Below are 19,328 nucleotides of genomic sequence, written 5' to 3'. Positions count from 1 at the left end.
GAGGATTTGGGATGTAGCAGTGCTTGAAAGGTTAAAGCTGTGCTGAAGTCCTCCCAAGGCTCTAGTTTTTTATGCACAGCATGGAACTATGCACAGCAACCTGTTTCTGAGAAGCTGTGCAGTTGCAGCCTCTCTGCTGCCCTGGAAGGTGGTGGGCTCACGGTATCATTTTGTGACTGTTTGTCTCATCTCCCTGCAGATAAACATTCCATGTATCTGTATGTCCATGCAAATGATTTAAAAAGAAAAGAAAACGTGCAAAATTCTTCTGAATTTTGTACATCACTGCAGAAAGGAGTTTTGTAAAGATGAAGACCTGCTTAATTTTAAAATGACACCGTCCTGTCAACAACGGCCTTGGTGAGCCGCAACCCTGTGTATCTATGAAAACTTGGGAGGAAAAAGGCTTTGCAGTTTACTGGAAATATTTTTTTTACTTCATTGTTCTATTTTCAGTAAATCTTTTATGAATGGCTTGAAGTGTTTCATGTTGTTATATATTTGGAGAACAATACAAATTCTATTATTGCATAGTTTTGAATTGGAATGCACACAAACCACTGCAGAAAGTTAAGTTTTCATTCCTTGTACAAAGACTGGCAGAAACATCTCATGCAGTGCTAACAGGGGATCTACCTCCTCCTTTTTGTGCACATCTTGTGCTTTATTCTTCAGTTAAAAGGAACAAAGGTTAGAAATGACACTCGACTTTGCATTACCACTGGCTTCCCTATGGTTTTCAAGTGTCCAGATCTGTCTGATATGCAGAAGAGTAATAAGGACAGTAATCACTACATTCTGCAATATCAAGTAGATTGCGTAGATAATTTTCGGTGAAGAAACTAGCTGTATCTGTGTTTGGATTCCATCCTTATCAGCCCCTGTGAGTACTACAGTGGGATGACGTGTGCTGGGAGAGAAGAGGAGGAAAATGCAATTGTGAAGTCAGCCTTGATAAAGAGAGCTCTGAAGCTGGGCTGTAGGGGTGTCTGGTTTTGAAGCATTTGTGATTTTTAACACCTCTGAAACTATGTCTTAAGTTTGAATACTAGTACGTTATAGCTGCTATTAGGAAAAAAAAACACTCACTGTCTTAGTAAAACTCATTTTCTTTTGCTAATTGCAGCATATTGAGCAACACCACAGCAGCAGGTGATGAGAAGTGCCTTGCAATGACTAATCCAACTTTGTGCACTGGATTTTAGAAGCTCTCCTGTATCATGGCACGATTGTTTCAAGAAGCAAATCATTGTAACAATGAACAGAATAGTTTAGTGTTTGTTTGGACAGTTTGGAATTTCCTGCTAACAACAGAAATGGATATGACACAATTCAGGAGCACTATTCAGACCACCAAGTTTTCCTTGATCAAACTGACCAGTTTTAACATTTTGTGTTCTGTGCAGCATTCAGGCTTCAGCATCATAAGCTGTCAGTTCCACTAATTCATGGTATGTTCCTCAAGGATCAGTACCACCCCTCCACATTGTTCAGCACCACTATTTTTACTGACAGGGCATTACAGCTTACAAAAACATAGGTGCACAAAATGGCTGTGGCAAGCAAAGTGAAACTGTCTGCTTTAGGTTTTCAAAGCTTAATGAATGTAATTGGTACCTTATACTTTCAAATCAAAACCTTCATCTTACTGTTATGGTCCCCTGCTATTCAGGCTTGGGACCAAACATATCCTAAAAACTTCTATCATCAGTCTTCAGAATCTGCTACAGTAAGTCTAAGATGAGATAAGACAGAACAGAATTAGTTTAAGTAATAAATGTTTAATCAAAGAATTTTACATATTATTAACAGCATTCATTTGGCCAAACATCTACATGGTTGTAGTATCCTACTTGTATATAAAGTGGGAATGTATCAAGTATAGACTATGAAAGTGCAAATAACAATTCAAGGTTAGAGTAATTTTTTACATTATAAAATTAACAGGTTTACAAAATAGTCTTGCCAAACTTTATTTTTGAATTGTAAAGTCAATGACTATGGTGTTAAAATAAGTACCAAGAAAATACAAATTTAATAGGCTAATTTCATGCTCGTAAGAGTAACACGGAAACAATGAATATACTGCACAACCTAACCAAATTACAAAAAACCAGAACCCACAAACTTCACTATCTTCACAGAGAGCACTCTTAACGTATCTTACTGTAGCTTTGCAAGACATCTCAATGCAATACACACGATCTTTGTGAGAATCTTCCTATCCAGACATTCAAGGAAGCTATGTGAGCTAAACAACTTTCAGGCCAATTCATGTTGACAGTTCACAAAGAACCGCTTTAGTTGAAGGATTTTATACCGTACAACAATTTTAAATAGGCATTTTGCAAAGATGTCCAAAAGTTCATGATTATGTCAGGAAAGGGGCAGCTAGAGGGAAAGCTGGTAAACGAGTTGAGACTACTCTATTCCATTATCGCTAAAGATGCTTGCAAAATGATCTAGGTTCTTAAGGGGTAAGGCTAAAATATTCTTACTTCAGTTTTTACTAATACGAACCTTGTGACTCCAAGGTTCAAAAGCAGGATTTGCATGAATTCAAAACACTCACTTGAACTCACAGTAATCAATACATAAACTTTGCTATCATGACACTTGCCTATACACACTCAGTAGTAATAAACTTTTATATCATATCAAGAAATTTCTGGTAACAGTTAAGCAAAACTTAAAATGGAGTGTATGTAATTTGCTTGTGTTATGAAAAGGTTTGATTATATGTAATTAAAACAGCCATTTCAACAACTTACTCTAGTTGTAATTACATACTGTACCATTGTATCTCACTAACTGTAGATTGATGCTTTTAAGCAAATCTAAAACCAGTATTTTTTTTATTTTCACGGTACAACGACTAGGAAGGGGTTTTTTTTGTGTGTGTGTTTTTTTTTAAACACTAAACAGTAATCACACAGCAAATGAATATTGTGCAATTGAACAAATACCTAGCAGTGTTTTGTTTATGCGAAAACACTGATTCAACACTTAGTTATTTACTGTAAAGGCAAGGCCATGGGTGGTTGTATGGAGGTCTTTGCAATTAATAGCATAGTTACTCCAGAACAGACACTGAAATTGAATTACTTGTTTAACTGTGGCAACTATCCAGTTGGGTTTGGCAAAGGCACCGTAACATGTTGAGCAGAATCTGTTATCTGAACTTTAACTGTGGGACTGGCTAATGTATGAAAATCCTGTATTCCTATATTTTTATAAAATGTTATCATTAAAAGTAATTGCACTATCAGTGCATAGAATGCTTTGTAGAATTATGAAAACAAAGAACTATGATTGCACTTCCATTAAAGTGTCTCTTAAAATACAGCATAGCTGTTGCTAATTGACTGTATTTTAATGTTTAAAATAACTGTTTAACAGCAGCATTAGGTTTTATTAACTTAAGATACAGGCTACATTTGATTAAATGCAGTCACCATGGCAACACATGCCAGTTAAATTTAGAGAAGCAATGCTACCCAGTGGTTTCTTTCACTGCTAAGAATTGTGGGATTAGTTTGATAGAGTAACACCGCCCTGTTTGATCAGGCTACTGCCAGCTAACTATTCACAGTTTGGCACGTTTGGACTGTAAATAGACATGAAAAAATCTTTGATTTTAATGTGAAGGAATATCCCCTAAAACTTGTTCCTGGAGCAGTAATAAAGAGAAGCATTAAATACCTCAGATCACTCTGCTAACAAAAATGACAAATGAGTAAGGAAAGGTTATGGAAAACAAAACAAAAACCCCAAATAAATTGCTAAATGTTGTTTTGGTGAAAGAATGAGTTCCAAAAAAAAAAAAAAAAAGAAAAAAAAAAAAAAAAGAAAAAAGAAAAAAAGGAATAAACTATTTATTAGAAAAAACAACCAAAATAATCAGTGTAAGCCTTTAATCCAAACTTTAAAGTTAAGGATCATCAACCTAAGGCTAAACAGATGCTGCCTTGTATTAGGAATGTGGAATACAACCTACTTATTCAATTTTCTTGAGAGCAAAGAGGCAAGTACTACCAAATTAAATGGAAAGGATATTCCTTGAAAGTTTCACATTATTACAAAGAACTACAATTCAAGAGAGCCTCTAAATATCCGTTGTTACGTCAGTGGTTACAACTGAGCTGTAGTTATGTGGATCAAAGCCTCCATAATGCTTACTCCACATACTGTACCATCTGTCACTGCCATTTGCTTACTTCGGATTTAGTTTTTGTTCATACCAGATGCACACGTTCAATCCATTCACTTGAGGTTTGAGGAGTCTGATTTGAAGCATCTCCTGAAGCATCCAGGGTGCTTGTTACTTCCCTGGTATTATCACCACCTTGCGAAACTGTTTCACCTGGAATAATGTTTTCTTCAGAAGTGCCTTCCTCTGTTTGCGTTCCTCTGCCTTCGTTTTTGAGTGCATCCTCAAATAGCGCATGCTCTTCCTGAAGCTCCAACCCTGTGTCTCTAACATTTACCCGCCCTGCTGACCCATCTTCAGTACTGGGTTGCTGCGAATCCTCATCTGTTTCTGTACTTGTTGAAGGGATCAGAGCAATACTCTGTGGATTCATGTCATGAAACCAGGCCATAATATTTCCAAGAAGATTTTCATTGGTATTGGGATCTTGACTACTGGAATCAGCATCACTAGATGTTGAGTATAATCCACCTCTTGTATCGCTGCAGGCGTGTGAATGAAGTCGATCGACCGAGAACGGATCGCTGCCTGCCCCTAGTCTCATCAGGCTGTCACCGAGTTCTAACAGCTCAGAGCTGCTCAAGGCGGCTCTTGGGTTATCTATACTTATGGGAGCAGAGTCCAATCTTGTAGGTAGAGACGTACCTATTGCTCCTAAAGATGCCTCGTTATTCAGAAAGTCTCTAGTTTCTTCGTCTATGGCTAAGCCAGATTCTTGTAGTGACAACTGAATAGCTAGCAGGATGTTCGGGTCGTCTTCATCCAAAGAACTCAGGGCCTGTGGAAGTATATAGGGTTGCTTTTAGAATAGAACTTTCATCTTGTAACACATTTTGGACTGAAAGCCATTTGGTCTCAAATCTATGACTAACTGACACGTGATTTATCAGAATCATTTTTACTGACACAGTTGCCAACAAATTAAAAGCAAATTATTGTTACAATAACAATCATTCAACAATTCTTACCGGTGAGAATGTACAAGTTGTCCTAGATTCCCCCTTTCTCATCGAAGAATTAAGAAAATTTGCAGAGACAAAACGACACAGAAAAGCAGAGCAGAAGGTGGCAAGCAAAACAGAGGGAATGGAGAAGAGATTAGGGGAGATACCTGCAGAGAATCCTGGTTTTCAGAGCGACTGACAGGGGTATAGTCATGAAGTGAAGAGCTGTGCAGAATACCCATAGAAGCTGAACTCACCATGGAAGTGCCATGTCTTCTGCTACTGCCACCTTCCTGAGTGTCTGTACGGGCAATTCAAACAAATACATTTGAAGAACAAGCAAGAATGCTTTCTTATATAAATAAGAATATAAATAAATACCATTATTTACTGACACAATCTCTTGCCTTCCTTTTGGGTTCTAGCTGTGTAATTCCAGTCTTTTATTCACTCTTAAGTGAATTATCCAAAACCACTCATTTTACACCAACTCTTCTATGGAGACAAAACAATGCTGTCTGTTTCATTTGTGCCTTTCTACTCTCAGTAGCATTCTTTCACCCTCTGAAAGAATGTGCTATGTTGTCAGCAGCATAAGCTCACTGGCAGGGGGAGCAAAATGCTTCCAAAGCATGTACATGAATTATGGAAAGTCCTGAAAAATACTGCACATTGCCTCTCTGTCCAACCTGTATTCTATATTCTCTCAATCTGCCATCCATCATGATCTGTCTCTACAGTTCCTTTTGGAAATTTTTGCCAGCATGCACTCAATCTCAAGTATATGGGTTTGGTTTTATCCTTTTGCCTCTTTGTTTGACACTCTGCATGTCTTCACTAATACCCTATTTTCAGAGCCTTTATGCTATTAGTTAGACACTGGCCTGAAAGACACTATGGAAATTTAGCGTGATTTAGAGCTTACAATTTATTTTAAGCAAAGGACACAGCATGGAATTCATCTGCAGGGAGCTTAAAACTGGTGTTGTCCCATTTCTGTTCTTGCAGAGACAACAACTCATCTGTAATGCTAACACTACATCAATTTATACTGCAACGCTGCAGCACAGTTAAGAGCAGAGCTGTTAGTGTATATGTCAGCAATCTAACAAACTAACATCTCTGTCCTCTTAAAGCGACCAACAAAAAATAGGAATAAAATACTGTTTCAAAAAAAAATTTCTGTAATGAAAATAACTACTCTCAATTTGAAAAATGGAATTTTCCACTTCAAAACACAAAGGGAAACACAGTGCACACTGTCACTAAATATCCAAGTGTTCAGTCAAATTCTAGTTCTCAAACTAGTAAGATGCTTTTGCATTTTACTTGCAATAGCGAAAGACCAAAGTTCACCATACTTTTTCTAGTTTCTAAAATAAAGAATGTATTTGTTATTTTTTCTCTTTGTTAATAAAACACAAGCTATAGGGCTTAAATTCATAAGGACATAGAGATGAGAATTTTGCAGCCTGGCTTAGAAGTGAAGCACACACCTGGAAGCTCTGAAGAATGAGAATCAGAAGACTATTTGGATTGGAGCTATTTTTGTACCTTTGCAAAGGCTCCTGGCAGGACACAGACAGCACAGAGAGCCAAGTGACAGTGACCTTACTTCACTGCTAGCATAGCTCAGCCTGGGAGAGCAGCGTGCTGGCAGTCATAGCTCATGCCAACTTGTCTCCAGTACTTGGCCAATGCAGGAGTTTCTGAGCAGGGTTCTGTAATACAGTCTTATGGCTATCATCCAGCAGTCCCGTAGCAGAGGGAATCTTGTCTAGACTCTAGGCACAACTGGTTTTTTTAATTTGCATTAAAAAAGCTGGTATGTAGATAAGACTAGCATATGAAATATGCATTTTTTAAAATTTCTTCAGGAAAGCAAACCTGCTCTAAATAGCTATGGACTTGTTACTGGGAATATCAATGCATAACTCTTTAAAAAGTGTAACAGCCACAATCAGTGGCTCACAAGTCAGCAGCTCTTCTAAAATCACATACAAAAGTGCAAGAATAAGGTTTAACACTGCATTCTGTAAAATATAATAATATATTTGAAACTCATTTGAAGTGCATCCAAAGAACGAACACTGTGGTTGCTACTAGCAACTTCTGAAGCAGCAAGAGAGAATAAACAGCCCCAGGCAGGAGCGTACCTAATGTACTCTCACTGGGGTCATCAGGATCTGGAGTATTACTCAGCAGACTGTGCATGTCTCCACGTCGACGCTGCCTGTGCCTCCTCCGATACTGAAATTCAGCATATTCCTGCATAAACCAAAGGTTACAAAACACAGGGCAGCATGCAGTAATATTTTCTGACGCAACAAGCAACACATTTTTTTTATTTTTTATAAAAAAAAATGTGTGATTTTATAGTTTCATTATAAAATCACCTGTTTTTAGAAAAGTAAATTGCAGGTTGTATCATGCATCATACTTCAACAAAAAGAAACAAATCCAAAAAGCAATCACCAGGTAATCCTAAATTATAAAATAACAGATTAGCAAATAAAAATACTTGAGGCATTACCAACGTTTTAATACTTGCAATCTTCCTTTTTAAAGAATTCCAGGTACGCTTTTTGTGTTTCAAAACTTTGATGCCAAACTTTACACACATACACACACATTTTTTGTAGACATGTATCTAAAGATTTTAGAACATTAAGGCAATTAATGCGAGTTAGACAAATAGGTCATGTCTGGGTTCTGTTGCCAGCAATGGCCAATCCAAAGATTCTAATCTTTGGAAAAATATAGAGCCAGCTGATACATACTGGTACTTGTTATTTTTTTCCCAGGCTCTAGGCTCAGGAACAGCCATAGTTGATACTCTTGTATTGAGCAACTGTCATGGTTTTATTGATAGGTTTTTATCCCACGAATTACAAATTTCCTACTGTTGCCTAATCTGAGCTGATAATAAGCCCCACCCCACAGATCTGAACTCCTGCAGACTATAATTTCTCATGCTGTATGTGTTTACCAATGACAGTTTGCGTAATATCTATGGGATAGATTCATTTCTGACTATATTACACTAAGATCCCAAGAGTTACTTATCTTTATTATAATTTCCATGTAAATTCATCTGCTAATATTGAGAGACTAATTTTCTGCTTGAATGCAAATTTTCAGACTTTTTTTGGCTAGTACCTGACTGTGTAGTTAGTGTTTCATTAATGACAGTAATTTATTTACACAAGGGAATAAAATCAGGCACACTGGTAGTAGTTTTCTTATCAGAAAGGAATACTCCTTTCTTCCCTAAGATCCATCTTGGGAAATCTGCAATCCAGTGGTTTCCTTTGACCAGACAATTTCTTAAAGACAGCATTACCATTAATGTTGCTTTCTTTCATTTAGTCTGCATCCTAGAACATCTCAATATCTAAGGCATCTAAATCAACAAGTGTCAGTTCTCTTACACAAAGACCTTATTAATTTTGATGGTGTTGTAATGTTATGTTGTCTTTCCATTAAGTGATCTAGGCCAAGCTCTTATTTATGATGACATACACAAGCTAAAAAGAAGCATCATGAAATGACCAGCATCGGAAGATTTTTATCTATTTAAGAAATTGTTCCATGAAAATTTTAAGAACATACAAATAACTGTAACTGACCACATGAAAGGTCCATTTAGCCCAATAATCTGAGCAGTGGTTAATAGTAGGTACTTATTATGGGACAGAATAAAAAACAGGGCAAGCATGAAGTCATCAGTTGTCCTTCCAGTTCCTAAGGAGTCCTGCATTTCCTGTAATGGAAGGCAGACCCCCAGAGAACAGGAAATGAAATTTTGATGTCAAGTAATATAAATGAATTATATATAAACATACATCACAGTATCACTGTGAATCAGATAAGGAATAACGTGAAGTGATCACAGAACACTAAAGTTTATTAGTCATATTAGATCTTATCTTTCATCTGCTTTCAAAAGATTTTACCAATAGCCTCTTAACTATAATTTTGCTTGTTTTCTTTTTTCAATGTATGAAATATGCAACTCAATTACTGCAGCTAAAATTTTACTTCTGTTTACTTGCAACAATTTTTAAAATGTGTACTAAGGAACTTTTATTTTGTTGGATAGGAACATCATTGTTTCACACAAGGACATTCAACAATCAGCATTCTTTGCTAAACCCACTAAGATTTTATTTTCTGTGATAACATTATGCACAGATCTTCTTGTGAAAGTACAGCTCTACATCAAAAACTGTGTATTGAAAAAAATCACTAAAACAAACAATGACCAATATTAATTCTACAAAATTCATTTAGCATAGGTGGTTGCAAGTATCCTTCCTCTCTACATAGCAAAGAAGCCAACTTGCATTATGCAGTGCCACATTTAGGCAAATCATAAAAACTTACAAGCTATCATCTAAGCTGCAATGGCACCTGCTGCTAAACAGCTCATCAACATACTGCTTATCAGCTTCTCATAACCAGTTCCACTAACAATAAAATACCATCACAAATATTTTAGAACACGGAATTATTTCAAAGGAAAGGACTAAAGGAACTAGACAAGAGAAGCAAGTTGATGTTTTGTAGAGAAGCAAGCTATTTTCTCACCAGCATGATGCTCACCAACAACAATAGCAAAGGAAATATATAGAAAAAAGTACATGGAGTTTTCCAGGATGCTTTAAAATGACTAGCTAGAAAGAAAACAGCAGCAAGGAAATGTTGAGATGAAGCTTCCTTCCTAACTTAATGCTTTAATCTAATGTTCTCAAAATACAAAATAAAGTTAAGATAATAAAGGCAAGCTTTATAGGAAGCTTCTTGTTTTACTGCAGTCTTGAAAATTATATACTCTTTTCCCATATGTGGGTAGAGAAATATTCATTTAAAATTGTTGTTTTCATTCTCGGTTAAATCTCGTTTAAGTAAGCAATTTCCATCCTGCTTTAATATATAAAAATGAAAAGAAACACTTCAAATGTTTAACAATATTTGGGTATATGCCTGTAAGTTTTTGTTGAGTTGTTAAAGAAAGACAGGAATTTCTTAGGCTTTGCCAAATTCTGCTGAAATAATGTTGCATTGAAAAGTAATCTACGTACGTATTATTTATTTAGTCTTTTAAGGCTCCCCAGCACATAGAAACCAGTTTATTCTAAATCTGGTTACGTACTTGGAAAACTATGTAATGTTAAGTAACTATAGTCATGTTAGTGTCACTGCAGTTAGGTATTCATATATATATTTCCTTCTATTGTGAAATAAATACAATGGTAAGCTTAAACCAGCTTGAGATGCTTTGTATAAGGAAGCTCTTCATGCAGACCACAATCATACCTGTGTTTCTAGAATATGCAGAACTAATTTAAATATGTAAGAAGAAATAGTTTACCTCAGGGGATGCAAATCCCAAATACTCCCAATCCCATGTTCCACCAGCAAAGCTATAAAGTTAAGAGAAATTAAGTTTAGAGTCAGAACAAAGTATGAACAACATAAATAGCTTCAAAACCTATCAACATATAAACAGTGCAACTCTACTGCTCTTAAATCTTCTCCTTTAATGCTTATCTTGCAACTCATTTAGAAAACCATGAAATTGCAATATAAATACTAAAGAAGTGAAAGAAAACCCCACCAATTATCGCAATCACAGTACTCAAGGATATTTACTGCACTTAGCTTTTGAAGCAATTTTAAAAGCCAGCAGAGGTTTCTCATTTGCAGTTTCATCCACAGAGTCTGATTAACAGCATATGTGCATTTGAATTCGTGAAAAGCTGCAATTCCACAGTGATCAAATGACAAAGAAAATGTAACTATCTGGTGATCTACGACCACCAATTTTATCGGCTCCACTTCACCTCACTTTGATCATTACCAAATGAACTTTTTTGAGTTGCACAGTATTTTGTTCGGTTTACCTGCGCCTGGGAGCTTCTGGTGAGTCTGCAGGGGCAACACCACGGGCCACAGAGGCTAAGAATTCCTGCCGCTTTTGCTGCACAAGACAAGCTGCACGGATGATTTTATGGCGAGGAGTCCGAAGGTAAGGCCTGTTTACTTTCTGTGCAAGGTCTTCAGTGACCATTTCCAGGTCTGTCTGCAATGGTTAATAAACACAGAATAAATTTGTGTTCAGTTTTGGGCCCCTCACTACAGGAAAGATGTTGAGGCCCTGGAGCGTGTCCAAAGAAGGGCAACGAAACTGGTGAGGGGTCTGGAGCACAGGGCTTATGAGGAGCAGCTGAGGGAGCTGGGATTGTTCAGTCTGGAGTAGAGGAGGCTCAGGGGAGACCTCACTGCACTCTACAACCTCCTGAAGGGAGGCTGTGGCGAAGAGGGATTTGGCCTCTTCTCCCAAGCAACGAGCAGGACATGGGGTAGTGGCCGCAAGTTGTATCAGAGGAGGTTTAGGTTGGACATAAGGAAGAACTTTTTCTCTCAGAGAGTGGTCAGGCACTGGAATGGCTGCCCAGGGAGGTGGTGGAGTTGCCATCCCTGGCAGTGTTCAAGAGGCGTCTGGACAATGTGCTGCGTGATATGGTTTAGTGCTTGTGGTGGCAGTGGTGATGAGGAGATGGTTGGACTAGATGATCTTATAGGTCGTTTCCAACCTTGTGATTTTGTGATTCTATGAAATCAGGCGGAGCTCTACGCCATAAACACTGAACGGAGTGATTTCCTTTCTTCTGAAAATAACATCCAGAAAGGAGTCTCATCAGCTCTCATATAATTATTAAAGCTATAGAAATTACAGCTTATTTAGCAAGATGACCTGTGTTGTTTTTTTCTGGCAGTCTGTTCTTTCTTCTTTTATTTAAACTTACCAGAGACAAGAGTCATTTTTTAATTTGGTGTTCACTATCTTGTTTGAAACAACAGTTTTGATTCATCACTAAAGACTCTGAGGTGGAGGATGACTAAGCAAGACCAAAGTCGTCAGTGCATGCCTGGAAGCCTGCTCTGTAAGAACTGAATTTTATCACCTGCCTCAGCTTGTCCACAGTCATTTGTGTCCTGGCTCCAACACTAACTCATACGTGCAGCCACTCAAACTCCTGCTCTCTGAATTTCAGTTGCCTAGTTATTCCAAGTGTAACAAGCCATTTGCGGTCTCCAAATATCTTGCCTATGCTTTTATTGACCTAAATGTTCCTTTCCTCCAGCTTGCCGTAGGGCTTCCCTGCACACATATACACACTGACCATCTTTGGGGATCCTAAAGGAAAGGAAAGCAGCAGCAGCCCCTGCAGCTGATGTCACTACTACCCATGTACTCTCCCAGCTGTGCCTGCACCCACTCATCAGACACATCATCACGCGAGACAGGAAATAGGAGCTACATAAGGAGAAAAAACAACTTAATAGAAGTTCCACCCCACCACCACCAATTAATCCCTTCTCCTTGTCCAAGCCTCCTCTGCAGTATGGAAAGCACTGATGCAAGTGTTTCTATTTGCTGCTTTTTGGAGAGGGCTGCTTCCAGATTTGGGTTACAAAATTACAACTTAGCTAAAAGAAGGTTGGTTAGCAGCAATAATTTTCTTTTTTTTTTTTTTTTTTTCCCTTTCCACCTGTCCTTACTCTTTGGTTCTGCAGTAAAGTGTTGTTTTTCATTCATTCTAAAATTGAACTAAATGCTATTGTGCCATAGTGTTAAAAATCCATGTCTTACTCAGACTTGGTTACAAATATGAAGTATCAGTTTTGCACTACAAAAGTAGACACACGACACTGATAACTAATACTACAAAAAATGTAATATTAGAAAAGCAAGCTATATGCATGTATTACCTGCATAAGTTCAAATATTTCTTTCTTTGTGCTTTTAGGCTCCAAAAAGAATCCATATGGATAAGAACACTTGAGAATGCGTCGAGTTTTCAGAAGCTCCTGTACTGCATCTTCAATGAATGTGGTATCAGGACAGCCTCCCTCAGCTGTAAGATAATAAAACACTGTGAAGATATTCTCCTGCTGATGTCAGCATTTCTTTTAGTGTAAGAGTTTTCCACCAAAAATGTGCACATCAGCTAAACTGCAGCAGCACAGCAGCAGGTTCTCAGTGAGTATACAGTCTTCTTACTATAAGAAGTGAACACAGAATATTAGCTTCTCTCTTATTAGTGCCATTTCCTCTGTGTGAAATATGTAAGATTTTACTGTACTTTCATCCACTGCTTATGAATTCTAGTACCGGAGGGATCACATCACACAACAGACTGATGTGAGCTCTATTCAAAATAAAAGGTTTAGCCATAACACATTTGATTTCAAATCAAATTCACAGTTCATAGCAAATACTAACAAGTTCTACTTACTTCCACTGAGAGCTTTACTCAGCTGCTCCATCTTTTCTTTGGCTGTTTTTAGAAGGCGCTGTTCTAACTAGAACAAGACAACAAATAAAATACAATATGCTTTTTTTTTTTTTAATGAATGAAATGTAAACAAGAATGAATAAATATGATTTGTTCCATACCTGGTAGCTAAGTTCATGGTTCTTAAACCTTGTGTAATAATGCATAAACCTATCCAGTTCTTGAAATCTCCTATGCTTCTTTTCAGCCTGGAAAAGAAGAATACAAACCAGGACAAATTTAATGGTTTAATTTAACAATTATTGTTGGCTACAATCTCATAACTGTTTATATTCCCACCAAATGTGAAGCATTATACACAATGCTGACAAGTGCTATGCACAAAAAGACAAATGTAAGTTTTGAATGTCCAAGCCTGAAAATACTCTAGCTAGAGTTAATGTACTGTGTGCATACTATTTTTAAGCAGACTTTCCAAATGCCAAAATTAAAACATGTCTTCTGAAATGCACAGAGAGTACCACCACACCCATTTCAGAAAAGGAAACCATGACATAGGAAAGTAAATCAACTAGTCTAAGTCAACCAGTGGCTGTCAGCAAAGACAGATGAAGAACTAAATCTTATGCTTCTATCCACAAATAAGCATGTTTTCTTTCTGTCCTTTGCTTATTTTTAAAGTTATATTTTCTCTTTTAAAACTTCGGTTGGGAAGAATTTTGATTGAACTTACCCTAAACACCAAATTGCAGCCTTAGTACTACTATGCAAGCAGACATTTTTGTTACCTCTACTGTCATCTCTTTGGACTGTTCCTCTACATGCTGAATAACCTCATAGCGAGTACATCTGTAGTATCCTCCTGTAGAAGAGCTGTGCTTTTTCCATTCTTCTAAGCATATCCAGCAAAAATCATACTTGCACTTCAGAGAAAACACAAAAAAACAAGACAAAAAGAAAGAAGCTGATACATTGTAGGTATGCAGTTAAGAAAAACTAGCACCATTCTGAGACCATCATACTTGTGGTCTAAACAGAACTGTTGTGGAGCCTTTTTCCTATTTCATGCATTATAGAAGATCATGGTTATCAAATCATGAGAGTCAGAATTTTTGTTCACCGAATCAAAAGGTCATGTATAAGCTACAAGCTAAGCTGTAAGTGTATGAAATAAATCAAATGATAGAGCTCATTAGATCTGCTTTGTTTGTTTGTTTGTTTGCTTTTTTAAACAGTAACACTGAAACTGCTAATGAGAAAGGGTGAATTTTAACGAAACTTAAAAAGTGGAATTATCAGAAAGCTTAATTAATTTCTCAGTCAATAAAATGAAACTAATAGTTTACGCATGAGCGTGACTTATCTGTAAAGCACTCAAAACATTTCAGTTTTGTAAATGCAATTCTACTGATCTTATCTGCATTTTTTGTTGTTGCTTTTTCCAGTTTGGAAAAGTGTTTTTCAGTATCCTGAATATTCTCTTGATGGAGAAGAACAGTTTCTCACTCAATCCTAGTATGTTTGCACAATGACCATTACTAGTAATTCAAGAGATGTGCTTCTGAAATCTGTTCCCAGCTGCAACCCTGCTGGGATCATTGTAGTGGAATGAATGTGAAAGAAATACTATGACTTAATATTTGCTGTAATGTAGAAAGAGCATGCAAAACCTTTGAAGTGCCCAACTAATTGCACCTAAGAAATAACAAAAAACATAAGCCTAAAGAAAACAGAAGGCTTAAGTGAAAGCTGTGTCTTCACTGATTGTACAATCATTGAACCGTTTGAGTTGGAAGGGAGCTTTAAAGGTCATCTGGTCCAACTCTCCTGCAATGAACAGGGACACCTACAGCTAGATCAGGTGCTCAGTGCCCTGTCCTGCCTGACCTTGAATGTCTCCATGAAGACATGGGGGCATCCACCACCTCTCTGGGCATCCTGCTTCAGTGCTTCACCACCCTTATTATAAAAAGCTTCTTCCTTATATCCAGTCTAAATCTCCCCTCTTTTAGTTCGAAATTATTTCCTCTTGTCCTATCACAAGGACAGTGCTGAGCGGGCGGAACGGCTCAGCAATACGCGTTTACTCTCTTGTTTCCTAATAGCAATTAAAAAAATGTGATTACCAATATTTTGGTCATGTGGTGTTCCTAATGCAAAACAGTAATAGTATTAGCAACTACTAAAGCAAGCAAGTAAAAACAGTACTTTCAATAATGATTTCAAGTTAGGCCTCTTCTGCGTTTACTGAGCAGAAAGCTTTTAAAACAGGTAACAGGTTACAAGGAGACCTGTCATATCCAGACTTCTTTTCAACAGAGAAGATTGAACTATTATTCTCAACTCAGCACTGAATTCTCAGCTGGGTTATTTCAAAATAACCGGAAGCTGTCTAGAAATGGATGGGCAGAAGACTACGACTTGGTCATCCTATTCATTTAATCTGTTTTACTGATGAACAAAGAAAAATCCTGAAAAACTGAAGCAAAAATTAATGTGAAGTAGTAAGAAGCCATTAATATTATTACTGGAATTCAATAAATTAAACCACATTTTTCTTCTCTTTTGTAAATTTAACCTTTCCAGAAATACCTAGTCCATACCAGATGTGTTCATAAGTAGTGACTCCATTCAATTACATATATTACAATTTCTGCATTACACTTTTGCTAATTTTGTCTCACATGTGACATTGACTTTCTTCTAAAAAGCAATGCAGACAAAGGTATTTCTGCTATTGTGCTGCACTTTCTCTGTTCTTAAATTTTTTTTGAAGGTGCTTGCTTTTACAAAATGGTAAGATGAGTGCTGAGAATTAAGTAGAAGAGTAGCTGTGCACAAAAGCCTTAAGAGTCTATCACTGAATTGTCTATTATTCAGAAATGCTCAAAACATAATAAAAAGTTGCATTATATAAAAAAAGATTATGAAATAAGTTGCAAGCAACACAACTACTAAAGTTTAATTTCCTATTAATTTATGTATATATGTTCCCACTGCAATAATACCACCTTTCCCAAATTATCTCCCTTCATTATCACTTCACCATATGCATCCTCTAATCTTGCACATCTCGAAAAGCTTCCTCAATAAATCAAGACTCACCCACTGTTCCAAGACCCTTCTCTAATAACTTACTCTCATTAAATATTCAAAAACATGTCCATCTGTTTGAAGTTTAGTTACATCTCCAAAAACCTGAAGACTCTGCTTTACTTGCCTTTATGGTGAGCTATCTGTGATGCTGTACAGGCTAGGCTTTACAAACGACATGTTTGCTGCCTGAACCAAGCAGGAGAGGCAATAGCTGAGCAGGTAACTGCTGAGTAGGTATTTTAGCCTCTCCCTTGGTGGCAGTACAAATTAAGTCTCTGCACAATACAACTACCCAATGTCATGAAATCTGCAGTAAACTAGTATCCATGAACTCTTTCCTGTATCTAGTTCAAAGTACCCAGAAGGTAAGAAAACTACTAGAATTAGGGGAGTGAGAGACAGGGGGAATGCATGAGCCTTGTTGCCTTAGAAACCAAGCTCGTAAAACACAACAGTGCCTGCTTAAATACAGAAATGTGATTCTATGACTAAAGTGCATCCTCTACACCCAGGTACATGCTAGCTGACAAGAAGCACTTGCAATTCTCTACTCACTACACAGTAGGCTTCAGCAGAACTTACTGCAGCAAAGGCTGAAGCTTTGTAACACATCCTTACTTTAGGAAGGGACAAGCGAGGTGTCCTCTGTACCTTGCATCTGAGCCCTGTGATGATCCTGAGGATACCATTCTTTTCCCTCCTCACAAGGCTGAGGAGAGGCAGCTTCTGTTTGCAGAGGTTTCTCCATCACAAAAGGAAGCTGACTGTTTTAGGGACAGTTTAAGCTGTTTATAAGGAACAACATCAAAGAGGAATAGAACTGTGGTTGTCAGCCAGCACTGCAGAATGGTACTAAATTAAATTATCTATACTCTTCAGAAGTTAGTGGCTGAAGCCTCCTCAAGCCCTAAACCATACTTTGATTCTATTGAGGTTAGCTCAGTGACACAACAGCTGTCAAATAACTGAAGAGGTTTTGTTACATCCTGAACATTTTGTTACATTGGCTGAACATGAGCTGGCAGCATGCCCAAGTGGCTGACAAAGACAATAGCATCCTGGTTTTTATCAGTGGTGTGGTTAGCAGGACCAGGGAAGGGGTTGGCCCTTCCTGCTCAGCTCTAGTGAGACTCAGCCCGAGTACCGCGTTCAGTTTTGGGCCTGTGGCCCTAAGTACAAGGAGAACATTGATTTGCTGGAACACATTGAGAGAAAAGTGATTAAACTAGTGAAGGGACTAGCTGAGAACTGTTTAAACTAGAGAAGAGGATATTGAGGGGCGACTTCACTGCTCTCCACTACTACCAGAAAGGATGTTGCAGTGAGAAGAGTGGTGACAAGTGACTGGACACATGACAACAGACTCGAGCTGAGCAAGGGGAGGTATAGATTGGACATTAGGAAGAATTTCTTCATGGAAAGGGGGGTTAGGTATTGGAACAGACTGTACAGGGAAGTGGTGGCATCCATACTCCTGGAGATATTTAAGAAAGGTGTAGATGTGGCATGTAGGCAGATAGTGAATGTCATAGCTTTATGCAATGGTTGGACTTGATAATAAGGATCTTTTCCAACCCAAATGATCCATGATTCTACATCCCATATATGAATTGTTTCCACACTGTCACCAATATAATTATTCTGCAAATAACTATTTCAAATGCTCTTAACTCTGTTTACAGTCTGGAAATTTTCAAATTGTGCTGAACAGCAAATCTTATTACATTTCTTATCACTATGGAATTTATGAACTCCTTTAAAAATCATTTAAAAAGGAAAAAAAGAACAGCAAAACTGGCATAAACTGAAGTGGAAGAGAATCTGCTCTTGGTTGCCAAACTACTTCCGAACAAACAAACAAACACACACCACCAAAAAAATCAATGACCCAATCTTCACAAACAGAATACATAATCATAATATAAAGAAAATAAGATCTGGATATCAATGTAGATTGAGACATATCCAGAAGAATGTACTAGTCTCCACTGCTAAACCTCTCAGTTTTTTATTGGAAGATAATTATGTTATATATGTGCAACTTTCTCATTTTTAATGATCCTCTCAAAGAGACATAAGTACGCTAAATATGCCATTTTTAACTAGTTTGAAAGTGTTCTCAAATGCTACTGAACTGCTGGCAAGAAATATTCTAATTTAGTAGCATAGTGCAAACTCATGACTAATTTTTTGGCTTCTGTCACTAATTAGTTTGTTTTGGAATTACTGTTTCCTGTCTTTTCATTCCTACTGTTTAATTAATGTTTACAGTTTCCCATTCAAATTTCTCTGTTTTGTTGCTATATAGAGAAATAACGCAAAAGAAAAATGCAATACGGCAAAGCATTCATTAAACCTTACAAATCCTTAAAAAGTACTATCTTCTGGTAACTGAAAATGTTATAGAATCATAGAATCACCAAGGTGGAAAATCATCCTGTCCAACTGTCCACCTATCATCAATGTTTCCTATGAAACCATGTCCCTCAGTATAATATCTGAACATTTCTTGAACACCTCCAGGGATGGTGACTCCACCACCTCTCTGGGCAGCCCGTTCCAGCACCTGACCATTCTTGGGGAAGAAGTATTCCCTAACATCCAACCTGAATCTCCCCTGGTGCAATTTGAGGCCATTCCCTCTAGTCCTGTTGCCAGTTACACGGGAGAAGAAGCTGACTCCTACCACACCACAACCTCCCTTTGGGTAGCTGTAGAGAGTGATAAGGTCACTCCTGAACCTCTTCTTCTCCAGAGTGAGCAATCCCAGTT

General features: G+C 37.5%; 1 protein-coding gene and 1 long non-coding RNA gene across 6 annotated transcripts in view; one reads left to right on the top strand and one right to left on the bottom strand.

The window, feature by feature from the left end:
* Positions 1–134: 134 nt before the first annotated feature.
* Positions 135–2,915, top strand: LOC128086774 (uncharacterized). The gene is made up of 2 exons (XR_008209531.1): positions 135–360; positions 1,127–2,915. It is a non-coding gene; the product is annotated as an uncharacterized LOC128086774 (long non-coding RNA).
* ANKIB1 (ankyrin repeat and IBR domain containing 1) overlaps positions 1,762–19,328 on the bottom strand; it is an 87,739-nt gene continuing 70,172 nt past the window's right edge. For 2 of the 5 annotated variants that reach the window (XM_052695698.1, XM_052695699.1), the window contains exons 12-20: positions 14,249–14,383; positions 13,622–13,708; positions 13,461–13,527; positions 12,934–13,079; positions 11,061–11,239; positions 10,529–10,580; positions 7,311–7,422; positions 5,322–5,455; positions 1,762–4,988 (exon numbers count right to left, since the gene is read on the bottom strand). In XM_052695698.1, the coding sequence (XP_052551658.1) occupies positions 4,236–4,988; positions 5,322–5,455; positions 7,311–7,422; positions 10,529–10,580; positions 11,061–11,239; positions 12,934–13,079; positions 13,461–13,527; positions 13,622–13,708; positions 14,249–14,383 (1,665 nt within the window). In that variant the 3' untranslated portion in view covers positions 1,762–4,235. The remainder of the gene's footprint in view (positions 4,989–5,321; positions 5,456–7,310; positions 7,423–10,528; positions 10,581–11,060; positions 11,240–12,933; positions 13,080–13,460; positions 13,528–13,621; positions 13,709–14,248; positions 14,384–19,328) is intronic. The other 3 variants (XR_008209526.1, XM_052695700.1, XM_052695701.1) reach the window with 3 other exon arrangements.

The sequence above is a fragment of the Tympanuchus pallidicinctus genome, unplaced genomic scaffold (genome assembly GCF_026119805.1).
Source record: "Tympanuchus pallidicinctus isolate F22 unplaced genomic scaffold, pur_lepc_1.0 scaffold3, whole genome shotgun sequence".
Lineage (NCBI taxonomy): Eukaryota > Metazoa > Chordata > Aves > Galliformes > Phasianidae > Tympanuchus > Tympanuchus pallidicinctus.
This window is presented reverse-complemented; position numbering and strand designations above follow the sequence as displayed.